Source organism: Notothenia coriiceps, unplaced genomic scaffold (genome assembly GCF_000735185.1).
Source record: "Notothenia coriiceps isolate Sejong01 unplaced genomic scaffold, NC01 NC01_scaffold00011215, whole genome shotgun sequence".
In the NCBI taxonomy this organism is placed as follows: domain Eukaryota; kingdom Metazoa; phylum Chordata; class Actinopteri; order Perciformes; family Nototheniidae; genus Notothenia; species Notothenia coriiceps.
Window position 1 is genome coordinate 92,914 of NW_011343916.1, and position 12,653 is coordinate 105,566.

General features: G+C 42.8%; 1 protein-coding gene across 5 annotated transcripts in view; it reads right to left on the bottom strand.

The window, feature by feature from the left end:
* scaper (S-phase cyclin A-associated protein in the ER) overlaps nucleotides 1-12,653 on the bottom strand; it is a 61,254-nt gene that overhangs the window by 40,190 nt on the left and 8,411 nt on the right. For 2 of the 5 annotated variants that reach the window (XM_010772468.1, XM_010772469.1), the window contains exons 4-18: nucleotides 11,941-12,123; nucleotides 9,719-9,819; nucleotides 9,151-9,267; nucleotides 8,437-8,558; nucleotides 8,060-8,334; nucleotides 7,214-7,558; nucleotides 5,179-5,346; nucleotides 5,024-5,090; nucleotides 4,803-4,920; nucleotides 4,154-4,265; nucleotides 3,575-3,715; nucleotides 3,156-3,311; nucleotides 2,929-3,071; nucleotides 1,590-1,671; nucleotides 1,349-1,501 (exon numbers count right to left, since the gene is read on the bottom strand). In XM_010772468.1, the coding sequence (XP_010770770.1) occupies nucleotides 1,349-1,501; nucleotides 1,590-1,671; nucleotides 2,929-3,071; nucleotides 3,156-3,311; nucleotides 3,575-3,715; nucleotides 4,154-4,265; nucleotides 4,803-4,920; nucleotides 5,024-5,090; nucleotides 5,179-5,346; nucleotides 7,214-7,558; nucleotides 8,060-8,334; nucleotides 8,437-8,558; nucleotides 9,151-9,267; nucleotides 9,719-9,819; nucleotides 11,941-12,123 (2,283 nt within the window). The remainder of the gene's footprint in view (nucleotides 1-1,348; nucleotides 1,502-1,589; nucleotides 1,672-2,928; nucleotides 3,072-3,155; nucleotides 3,312-3,574; nucleotides 3,716-4,153; nucleotides 4,266-4,802; nucleotides 4,921-5,023; nucleotides 5,091-5,178; nucleotides 5,347-7,213; nucleotides 7,559-8,059; nucleotides 8,335-8,436; nucleotides 8,559-9,150; nucleotides 9,268-9,718; nucleotides 9,820-11,940; nucleotides 12,124-12,653) is intronic. The other 3 variants (XM_010772471.1, XM_010772472.1, XM_010772473.1) reach the window with 3 other exon arrangements.

A 12,653-nucleotide genomic window follows, 5' to 3' on the forward strand; every position in this document is an offset into this window, starting at 1 on the left:
AGAAATAAAGTGTGAACAGTATGTTTTTAACAGTTGATTACCCTGAACGTTAAGTATAAATCAACTGAAAAACCAATAAAAAAAAGTAATAATAATACAAAAATAATCGTTTTATTTCGATTATGTTGTTTTCGTAATCGTAGCAAGCCATAATCGTAAATGTGATTAAAATACGATTAATTGAGCAGCCCTAACTGTAAGATAATAAACTAATATAAATATAAATACAGGAAGAGACACATACATATAGAAATGAGAAGAGTCAAAGAGGTTGCAGACACACACAACAATAAACAGAAATCATAAAGACTTTAGATAAGATAAAATACTCATTAGAAATGTAAGAAATAGAAAAAAGCAAGCTGAACATTATGAATCTGTATCAGAAGAGATAGAACGCATTAATAGCAGGAACAGTGAGGTTATGCTGGGTACAGATAAGATGCTTTTTCCCCCCATTACAAACACAATAACAAAAACAGAATACTTTACTAAAAAAGTTCCATATTTAAAAAGACCTTAAAATATATAATACATTTTTAAATAAGCTTGATTTGCTTTCTTACAGCGTCAGTCAGTCAAGTATAAATGTAATGATACGTTGCAGACTGGATGTGTGAATAAAATGTCTGAGAAAAGGCAACAAAAAGAGGCAGGTGAACAGCAAGCGATGTTGTTCTCCCATCGCTGGAAACAAGCCCATTTCAAACGCTCTGTGTTTGATGTCATTAAATTAAGTGCTTGCTGCTGACCCATCCATGATCTCTGGTGTCAGATGCTGGCCAAGGTCATCCAACATTTTAACAAGATTCCCTCTTTCACCCCCAGCCCTCCACTTTATCTGATTCTGGTTTGAAGACTCAAGGTGTCCCACCCTTGTTGCCGTGGTAGCCCATCTGTCAGAGATAAATATGTCTGCTTGTGGATTTGTTGCCTGACACTTGAAGAAGCATAATCATGTCCGCTCATAAATCACTGTTAAGAGTCTATGTTTAATCAATGCATTTAAAATCCTTATTTTATAAACGCCTTCTTCCAAAAATCCTCTGAATCACCTTCCCGAGCATTTTTTTGTTTATACACAGTCGGCTTAATAACATGGTAGAGTTTGCCTTGAGCTGTTCTTCTGCAGCATCTGCCCTCCAAAGACACACACATAGAAGTTCAGGTGTCTAAGATATTTAAATGGGAGGTTTGGTGAACAATTAAAGCTCATTGGAAGTAATCAGGATCACATCTCTCTACCATTAAAGAAGCCATGGAAGTTGTATTGTGAGATTCAACATAGTACAGTAAGTATACACGTATAACTTAAGCCCAGAGACTGAGGGGATGAAACCGTACATACCACCACGCAGCACAGGGAGCACTGTTTTTTGCGCTCATATGGTGTCAGTTTGGGAGCGTAGTCTGTGTTAGCATGTCGACCACTGCTGAGCTCGGCAGCCTTCTCCTTCCTCTGCTCGATCTGCTCCATATGTCTACGGCTGCTCTCGTCATGCTATGAAAGAAAGCAGAAACCAAGGATCAGAAGAGAACAGGGATTACTGTATGGTCACAGATTGAGATGCAAGGTGGTATCAATTCACCTTCATCTGTATTTTCTTCTGGAGCTCCTCCATGGCCTCCTGTTGGGCAGCATTGAGAGCAGCCAGACGCTCCTCTCGGTCCCTTCAGAAAGGATGTTGAAAAGCAGGGAGACATTTACACTACAAGTTTCAAATGTAATAAAGAGACTGTTGGTATTAAACAACCAGACTAAGGGACAGTTTCATCCCCCATAAGACCGCTAAGCACCTGAACTTTTGAAAGAACATACATAACATTCCTCCGTTTGCAACTATCACTATTCCAATGACTTGTATATAGACTATTCTGCACTATTTCTATTATATTTGATTTGATTTGATTTACTTGCCCTATTTGATCAGTTTTATTGTGTTGCACTGTTGGAGGAGCCTGTGACCTAAGATGTTCATTGCCATAACCAGGGGCGCCGCCAGGGATTTTGGGCCCCATGAAAAGATAATCACATTGGTTACTTATGGCGCATTTCCACTGCAGCGGGTAGCCCCGTTTAAGCGTCCTTCAATCGTCCTCAAGCGGCCAGGCCAGTTTTTGGTGGCCTTTCCATATAGCGTAGCACCGGCTAGCGGGTACTTTTTCCGGCCCCATAAAATCGTGGTTCTATCAGGCCAGGGCTGAACTAGTGACGTCAACACTCTCGACTGCTGATTGGTCAGAGAGAATCGTCACGAGATTGCGCGCAAGATCATTCCTAGTGTCGCATATATATCTAGAAGCAAGCTTGCAGCATATATATACAAAGCATTTTTGTAAACGGAGGATCTACAAAAATGACAACGTCAAAGAAAAGCACACCGTGGTCGACCGAGGAGGTGACGACGTTCCTACATCTCATTGGGGATGATCAAATCCAGCGGGAGCTCGACGGAACAACTCGAAATGTGAAAAAAAAAAAAAGCCGATCGCCCCGCCTTCACTGCGTTGCTACCCCCGTAATGAAATCCGGCCCTATCTGTAATGGAAATGCCCTCGGCCTCGGACGGCCAGCAAGGCAGCCCGAAGCCTGAGCGAGGACGCTTAGGGACGCTTAAACGAGGCTACCCCGCTGCAGTGGAAATGTGCCATTAAACATTTCTTTCCTAATGTTCTAAAATAGTTTGGTCCCCTGTCAGTCACGGGCCCTTAGAATCGTCCTAACTTTGCACCCCCTTACGGCGCCCCTGGTCCTAACTACACTGTAACTATGCACAAATGACATTGTGCATAGTGAGACTAACTTATGGCAACTAAAGAGTTCTCATGAACTGGGAAAAGTACTGCGGTGTGAAAGCGCCTAATGAAAGCCTTGAATCTTGAATCTTGAATCTACCCCCGTATATGAAACTGAAAGGATTGACATACCTGGCCTTCTCCCGCGCTGCATCCTCTCTAGCTTTCTCTTTGTCCTGTTTCTGCTGTTCAATACGAGCCTCCTGCTCCTTCCTCCTCATCAGCAGCTCCTCCACCCGCGCCTGCCGCTCTGCTTCAAGGACCCGTTTACGCTCCTACAGAGGAAGCACGAGAGCTTTATAGAGATCCATCTCAACTCTAAAATGACAACTAGAAGAATGAAAAGTCCAAATGAGCACCTGCACAGCCTCGTCTCTGGCCTGCTTCTCCTCCTGCCTCCTCTGCCTGTCCTCCTGCAGCTCGTTCAGGCGTTGCTCATACTCATTTAACTTTGCAAGGGCATCGTGCCTCTTGTTTTGAGCCTCCAGAGTGTTGATGAAGGCGATTTCATTCACCTGTACATATCATTTAGGTAAACAGAGAGGAGTTTGAGGGAGATGCCTGAAGCCTAAATATTGCAATTGTAATGAAAAAGGAAAAAAAAAGGAATAATATTTTGTCTAGAATCAACCAATCTGACATTCTCCAGATCCGCAGCACGCTTTATTGATGCCATGCAACACATTTTTAAGTGCCATTGTACATGTTCCACTTAGTTTTTTTTGTATCACTTAATTCATAAATGGAACAATTGTGTTGACTCCATTTCCTCCTTTACCTTGGCCTCTTCTTCTTGGGCTTTCTTCACGATGGCCTGGAGCTGCACCTCTCTCTTTAACTCTGCGTGTAACAGCTTTTCATCCATCATCCTCCGACGCTGATCCAACAGCTCCTCCTTCCATTTCCTCACCTCTTTCTCCTGCAGAGAGTGAAGAGTGAGAAGCAAGAGTGAGTGCAAATAAAAGCAAATAAAAAATAATAATTTACATTCTCCGAGACAACACAGACAATGGATCCTTAATCTATCAATTGCTACGCTCTCTGGTGTGAGCACATGGGGATTAATGCAAATACACACCACGGTTTCTATGTGGTTGATCCTGATTTATTCTAGGACTCACTCATCTTGCCATGGGCTGGAGTACAAAAACAAACTTCATGAAAGGCTGTTGATTTTGGCCAGGGGTCTCTCTCACGACTGTCTGCGGCCAGCTGGCCTGGACGCGACGGGAGGGGGTTGTCATATTTAGTGATTCTATCAGGCAGTGTGCTGACAAATCCTCTCGTTAGGAGCCAGGCTGGGCTTCTCTCGCATGGAGTTTCTTCGGGGTGCTTTCCGTCAACTTGGCATTCTTACCCTCTCCATGAGCTTCTGCAGTTTGAGCGTCTTTTCCTCCCGGAGTTTGTCCCTCAGCTGCTGCGCCTTCAGCTGTTTCTCCTCATGTTTCTTCTTTGACTCAGCAATGGTTCTGCCAAAAAAACATGGAAACAAATCATTCATCTCTTTGGTTTTCCTCTTCATCAACAAAGGCAGACATATACTCTGATAAGCACTAGGGCCTGTTTAGAAGTTCTGGGGGGTAACCTAAAAAGAAAAGGGAGGCCATCATGCAGTAAGTGGGCCTTAGACTGTCAGGCTGCTGGGTTACATCCTTGACAACATACAGGAGAGTCCGGTTGAAAACGAGTAGATTTAAGGCGCGAGCCAAGTAGATAGGCTAAATGTACTGTTGGGTGATTTAAAGGTTTTAGAAATAAAGGAAGCAGCCAGATTTTTTGTATATTATGTATTTATTGTTGCCATCTTTATAAATGTCATGTTCTTATATGTTGTATTGTGAGGGACTGCGGGTGGAAATTAGCTCAAAGCAAAAATCCAGCCTATTTACACTTGAAGCATTATTTGTCTTAAGTGTTCATTAATGTTCATTGTCCCGGTTCAAATAAACGATTAAATGAAATGAGATGTGCTCAACCAATCTCTGCATAACATTCATATTTTGCACCTCTTGCGTGATGGTGAGGACAATTTCTCGTGCATGTGGATCCCATGTCCAGGAGGCCGAGCAGGTTCTTCTTCTACGATTTCCCCCCATGAGGTATTCTGACGCCATGGCTCACGAGCTACAGGAAAGACAAGCGAGCAAAATGAAATGACTTCAGGGAAATGTTTTGCCATTCAACATAACGAGAGTTTAGTTTTGTATCCAGATGTTGAACTACATACCGTCATAATCTGCCAGCATGTCAGTCCAATCTACATTGACTCCACAACCTCCATTCACGATGCTAGCCTGTGGTCAATTGTCAACACACAACAATGTAACAACAGTCACACAAAGAACAAACATTCCCAGTGTAAATAAACATCCTTATTCTTACAGAGAATTCACTTTCGTTGTCAGTCTCCAGCTCGCTGTTCTCGGCCTCAATCTCTCTGTTCAGCTGCTCCTCCTCAGCGATGGCGCTGGCGATCGCCTCATCGTTGGCCTTCTCCAGACGCTCGGCAAGCTCCTCTTTCTTTGCCAGGACCTCTGCCATGGACTGGGGCTGAACACATGACATTTTATACTTCATAAATGGTGAGGTCAACACACAGATAAACAAACACTAAGGAAGCAGGAAACAATCTTATTGTAATGTACTAAGCCGCATGTATGCACTATTTTTGAAATATTACAGTAGTAAAAACAAAGATATAATAAATGGTTAGGTTTCCAGGTATTATGCATGCTGTCTCTAACACACTCTTATGGCTTACCGGGGGCAGAATGGTGACCTCATTTTACAACTTTTTTTTTTTTTTTTTTGCTTACATTATGTTGAAGAACTTTTTCTATTCCTTTATGATTCACTTTTATGTACAAATAATGTTTATTAAATATTAGAGAAACTGAAAATGCAGTGTATTACAAATACTAATATAGAGACAATGTTTCTATTTGTTGTAACCATGAGAGGAATTCATAAATCTTAAAGTTGTATAATGTTGATATTTCCAATTTGAAATAAAGCTTTCAATGTGCAGCAGCTGTAACACTTTGTTTCAGCTGCTGTGCGGTTGGTTTAATTAATACTTGGGGGAACAATCCAAAGACTTGAGGGGAACACGATATCAACCCAATCACAGTCTGTACCACACAATCATCACAAGAATCACAAGTGAGGAAGCATTCAATAATCATGCAGTACACATGTACGGTGAGGATGAGGAGATGGTGGAAGGAGGCGGCTGATGGTTTAGCGCCAGGAAGTTGTTTCTTTAAAGTATTTGGAAGTTTTCATGACATGGCAATAATAAGTGAATAGCACAGATTACTCCATAGCATAAACTATTATTAGTCAATCAGGAAGCCTTCTTGACAACGTGTATCTTTTACATGAGGAATACATGGGACGATACAAAAGTTTTGGATTAAAATCTTGAGCACAAAAGTGTTGCCTGAACAATTCAAACATTAGAGTGGTGTTACATTTGAGGCCAAATTGCCCACACTGTAGTATTTTCCACATTTTTCCTTCACCACCTGTCAGAATCGGACGCCACTGAGAGGTGTAGTCATCCTTGATTAAGCAAATGGAGCTCTGTGTTTACACACTACTTGATGCTAAATAATCGTGACAACACCAGAAAGGCTGTACTAAGTAATCAGGATTAGTTAGCATGTTAGCGGGGTGTGTTGAGCCAAAAGCCAGTTTTCCGTGTTACAAGGGTGGCTTTCTTTTTACTTGGCTAGATTGTCATGGCAACTTATGCTGCTGACCTAACATGGTCCCGGACCAGGTCAAGTTCAGAGTTTTTGCTCAAAGAACTTTCACTAACTCAGTCCTTTGGAATTAGCGTCAGTCAGTCAATTTATGAGCACAACAGATTGACATGATGTCACGCCAAATAAATAACTGAAGGCACTTGGAGTGCATGTCACTGTAAAGTAAATATGACTTGAATTGAAAATAATGGTTTTTCTGACGCTGGTACCGGATTTTAGGTTTTGTCAGGCTTTTTAAAACAAATCATCACTTGCTTGGTAGTACAGCCCTCTGAAGTAGGCGGATAATTTTTCCTAAGATCTGACGCTGGGCTTGAACACAAACTGAAACTCAGTACAGGTTCTGGAGCATTTCTTTGCACAGAATTTAGTCAAAGAAGAGGCCAAAATAACTAAAAACGAGTTGAAGGAATATTTTTAGGGAAACACCCTGGGAGCACTTGCTCGAGTACAAAAGTCCTCTACTCACAGCTATTCTTCACAGTGAACGGTGTTATAACAACACTACACAGAGCTATGCGGCATTGCGTGCACATTAGGTCTGGAGGTTTCTTTAGATTGACTTTGTTTAGGCGGTGAAGTACCCTTGGGGATCCCTGGCCCCCCTCCCTCGCCCTCCCTCTGCTCCTCCATCTCTCAGCACTCACAGTAGAAAGCTCTGTGGGGTCCAGCACACTCTCCAGTTTCACCGCTGCCATGGGAGTCTCAGCCTGTCCTGGAGCAGATGTGGCCATGCCCTGCGACGCGCCACCCTCAGCCCCACTGTCCCCCAAGGCCAACAGTGCACCATGCGCATCCGCCTGGGGGGGGTCGGGGGATGTAGAGAGGGTCACAGTAGGGACTGCTAAGATCATGTCTGTTGGTGGGTCTGGGGCTGAGGATGCGGGGGGCTCTGGGGCTTGGGGAGGGGAAGGAGCTGGTATGGGGGGAAGCGCGTCTTCACAGGGGGCGTCGACACACTGCCCCGAGTCTTGTACATTCTCTGCTGGGGGCTGCACCGACAGTCACACACAAACTCGATTAAAGTCATGCATATTTCAAGCAATACATGACAGCAATAACAAACCAAAAACAAATCAAGTCAATACTCAACACATGGCTGAAAACACAAATCATGCAGAAAAGCTGATACTGACATGCCCTAAACATCCAATTATGATCTAAATAAGCTGATCAATTGGATATACTGATCTGTATTTCAAAATCTACCGATGGCTAGAACACACTCTTACCAGGTGTGTCTTGAGGTATCGACAGAGTATTTATTTCATGAGGGTGGAAATGGGTTTTCTGCCTCTGAAATGTCAGTGTACGATCAATCGCCTTAAAGTTGATATGCCCGTCTGAACAGCCTGTCTATGAATACCATGGAGCCCAAAACAAAAACAAATGTGGCTGATAAAAACGTCTAGAGTTACTCTGCGCCTTGTGAATAATTGATATTCAGGGATTTCTCGGGGAGAAAGACGTCACAAGGTAGTGAGCCTCAGTACCTCCATCACGTTTGCGTTCTCTGGATCCTTCTCCAGGGGGTCGGACTCCACGGGGACTTGCTGCTCAGTGTCCTTTTGGGTGGTTTCGTTGCCTGGGGATAACTGAGGATGGAGTGTTTCCTCCTCCTTTGTTGTCAGGAGTGACAGGTTACACTTGCCGCTGTCCGGCTTTGGGGGGACCAAAACAGGACTGACCTTGGTAACTATGGCAGCAAAGCGAGGTTTGGCAGTACGTCCCCTCTGGACCGTCTCCCAGCCCTCAGCATCCTTTTTACCTGGAGGACATGAGAGGTGCTGTGTTAGTAAAGTAAATGTGTTATGGTGCTCTTCATGTTAGAAGAAACCATATTCTCCTAAAGTGAAGACAGGATTCTTACCCAGTTTTTCTACCATGGCGGTGTTGGATTGGCTGTTGATAGGGAGAGACTGAGAGCACTTCACTCGGTCCGCCCAGCTGGGGCCAATGTGCCGGCCGGCTACCAGTGTAGGTGCGGGACCACTGATTGAGAAACACACATCATGTATCAAAACAAACAATGGTGCACAAAGTCAACAGGTAGGATTGTATTCTACCATTACATCTATTCTCTCAGCAGCTCCTACTTTGCTGCCTATTTTTAGAAACTTCAGAGGTCTGAATACAATGCCTATCTAACAGCCCGGCACTCTCCACTCTGAGATAGCTCGGGACTGTATTGGACAACAGGCCTCCGACATGATCGATATCCATTTCCTGCAGCATCCAATTACAGAGCGGTGCCCATATTGAACCAATGCTTCAGCAGTCTTTAACTGACACTTTCATCTACACCTTCCACTGATTCTGTGGCCAAAGAGTGAGAGACTCAACAAATCGCATTAAACAAATGCCTCACCATCAGAAATCAATGGCTGTATTGTTAGATAACTCCTAACTCGTTCAAAAAGCAGGCAAAGTGCATCATTTGAAATATTGATTGGTTAATAACGAGACGCCTCATGATACCATTTTAATCAGATAAAAAGTTGATCTGTAAAAGAAACTAAAATGCCTAATATGGTTTGGTGCAGCATACAGGCCTTAGAGTGAAGAAGACAGTAGGAGAGCTTACCCATAGTTGAGGGCGCGGAGTGCACCCGGAGAAGGAACCATTCTGTCTGCCGAGGGGCTTGGCATCACATGACGTCCCGGAGACATCTTACGCACCTCCCAGGCTAAAGACGTGGGCCTGAACAAAGTGAAAGTAGCAAACATTACTTAACTTACCCTAATTACAATTCCTTGTTGCCATACACGCGCAGACTTGGCTCACACTTTGGCAAATCAGTTAAATGGCTGATTCACTTGCAGCAATTCATGCAATAAATGAAGCATGCAAAAGATTCAGGTTGTCTTATTGATTAACAGTACGCTTTAAATGAACAAATTGGGAGGCAGCACTGGGAATTTCATTTCTTAGTCAATTTACGGTTACAGTGGTCACCGTGTTAAGGAGAAGCCAATAAACTCATGGATCTCTTTGAATTAAAGCCAAGACTATTGATCCGTTCTGTTTGTGACTCAAAGCCAGGGACCAGACACCGGCACTTCCTGTTTCACCTCAGGGAGCAATTGAAAATGGAGAGTGATTGAGATTGAGAGATGAAGAACGGGGGTGAAAAAAAGCAAGTGAAGATCACCTGTTCTGGGCATCTGTTTTCTCCAACTTCTCCTGAAGCTGGATCCAGTCTATGAGAGCTTTGAAATCACGAACGTAATTGTCCAACATCATCAACACCTCCTAAAGATAGCCACCGGAGGGATTATCAACACAAATATGTAGAATGGTACAATAAACAATACAATAAAATGTTAGGTTTAAAAATAAACAAATGAGAAAGTGACACACAAGCATCAGATTATACTGAGGAACATTTGTTGGACAATCAATGTAAAAAGCTGTACATTTCTTTACAGCTTTTTACATGTCCAACAAATGTTTCTGACAAGCAGGAGCTGGCCCACACATATTCCTGTGGAAAGGCAAAGTTTGAGAACAAATAAGGCATTATAGCAAAGGCCTATCATGCACTTGGACTGACTCTCAGGGTTGCTAGGTGGTGGACCGCGTGGAGCTTTTTCCCAGAGCTCTAATGAAACGAACACAACTGATTGATGGGGAGCGTGAAGGGAGTGGTAATTGAGAGTAAAGCTTCACAGTGCTTTTAGTTAATAGACAAGTCAGGCCAGTGAAAGATGTGTCCAGCAGCAGGTCTGCTGATTAGAGCTGGTTAACAGGCAAAGACCACCTCGATGGCGTGGTGTTCATTTGGTAATGAAGGCTGAGATGGAGAGAGGTTTGCTGCTCCTCTGACAGAGAAACCAACAATGAGTGAAGGCACCATAAAGTGGCTTTCAGCATGTTAACAGGCATACTTACCTAAATACAACCCCCACATAACATTTCATGAGGAATGACAAAATGTTTAACCTTCCAGAGGCATTGTCATAAAGGATGGGCAGTTAAAGCCTGTGGTCCATACATAGAAAGAAGAAAGAACAGGTACAGCCTACGGTGAAGTGACTGACCTCTAGAAAATGATCCACTGTTTTGATTGTTTTGAAAAGTAAAACAATTTAAAACCAGAATAGCCAATTTCAATTCAATGTTCAAGTTAACTTTAACAATGACAAATTAAAAGATATTAGGACATTTAACTGCTTTCAAGCAAACAATGACACATGTACTTTTTTTGCCTGGTCCGAGTGATTCGTTTAATAAATCAAGGATGGGCTAAAGGAACCGTTGATAGGAACTAATTAGGCCTAAGGGGCTCTGGGTTAAAGAGGTGTGGACATTATTAATAAGCAAATATGAATCATTCTGCTGGGTGAACAATTTCTATTTGAGCTGGGAAATATATTATGCCAGTGCTGAGGTTTTTATTAAAAATTACGCAAAGCATAACAGTAACATCGCCTTATCTGAGAATCAGGCATCACTTCCTGAAAATGGTAATGTTTACGTCCATAAGTTCATGGGTGGGAAATTGTTAGTGTGAGAGCACACAATGCAGATTGCCCACAGCTACACTGGGGGTTTGTGGCTGTGGGCAATCAGAGCACTCTGCTTCCCCTCCAAATGACTCCATCATCTATCAGTGTCCATTAAACCCAAGCTGGGTGGGACAGGGGATTATGAACAGCACCCAGCTTCATGGCCATTAGACAGCATTAGGGTGTAGAGAGATACAGTGGTATGGGGGGGGGGAAACACCTAACAGCCAGATGTCTGACACAGGCCATGTTGATCACACCATAGGGAGCTGCTTCTGGGATAGTGACAGCGGGACAACCCCACCACAGGGAACTGGGTTACGGTACTGACCGCAGAACGTCACCAGAACCATGCTCAGCATAATGCGGCATGGCAGAAGGATCGATAAAACACAGGACAGGATGTATAATACGCCATGGAGCAACATCACAGTGTACTACATGGCTGCACCAAAACAAACACACAGACCCACAAAAAAGAGGATACTGTAAACAGTGCTGTTAGTAAAACATGTAGGCCATAACGGAGCCGATATGCCTCATTTCAGCCAATGCATGAAAACAAACACAATGCAAGTACAATATTGTTTACAGCCTGTCATCCATATTAAGTCCAGTTAGCCAGGCCCAAAGAAAAGTCCTGTGATAATTCTTTCAGCAGCGAGCCGTCAGAGCCCTCTGACACAAAGCAGAAATCAAGAGGAATGTGAGCTGTGAGGGAGAAATGTTGTTTTGATCTCAATGTCCCCCTCTAGTGTTCATAAATCCTAACATCTTTCATTCCTGTTGGGTCAGTTCAGACCATGAACCCATTTGAATTGGCATTTCTACCATTGCTTGTTTCCCCTGATGTAAGCAGTCTCACCTTGCATTCTACCACGCTCTGGTCAGATTCACAGGTGACGTAGATCTCGTCCACAGCTCGACGCAGGTTGTCGAAGAGGAAAGCCCAGTAGCGTGCCCGCAGGTCCACCTTGCGGGGCTGTCTGGTTTTGGTGGGGCTCTTCTCTCCCCCTTTTTCCAACAATGCTCCAGCTGCAACAGCATTCTGTGGAGACAAAGTGTGGAGCAAACATTATGGTAACAATCACAAACTCATTGGAGAGTCAATCAAGTTTTTAGTTTTCTTTCTTCTATTGGCTGTGAAAAGAGTTTCCACCTATATGCCATATATAAGCAATACCAACCATGCGTACATAACATAAAGGAAAACAGGGAGATTTTAACGTCTTGTGTGGCAATGTTGGCACCACACATTACACTCAAGAAGTAATGGATATATATATAAAAAAAAAAAAAAGCATAATTAAGTTTAAAAAACTACAATAAAATAAGACAATAATTCAACCAGCACCGTCAGTAATACATTTTTGTTAATAATAATAATAATAATAATAATAATAATAATAATGGATTACATTTTTTATTAGAGCGCTTTCACAGGTGCTCAAGCACCTGTGAAAGCGCTCTAATAAAAAATGTAATCCATTATTATTATTATTATTATTATTATTATTATTATTATTATTATTAACAAAAATGTATTACTGACGGTGCTGGTTGAATTATTGTCTTATT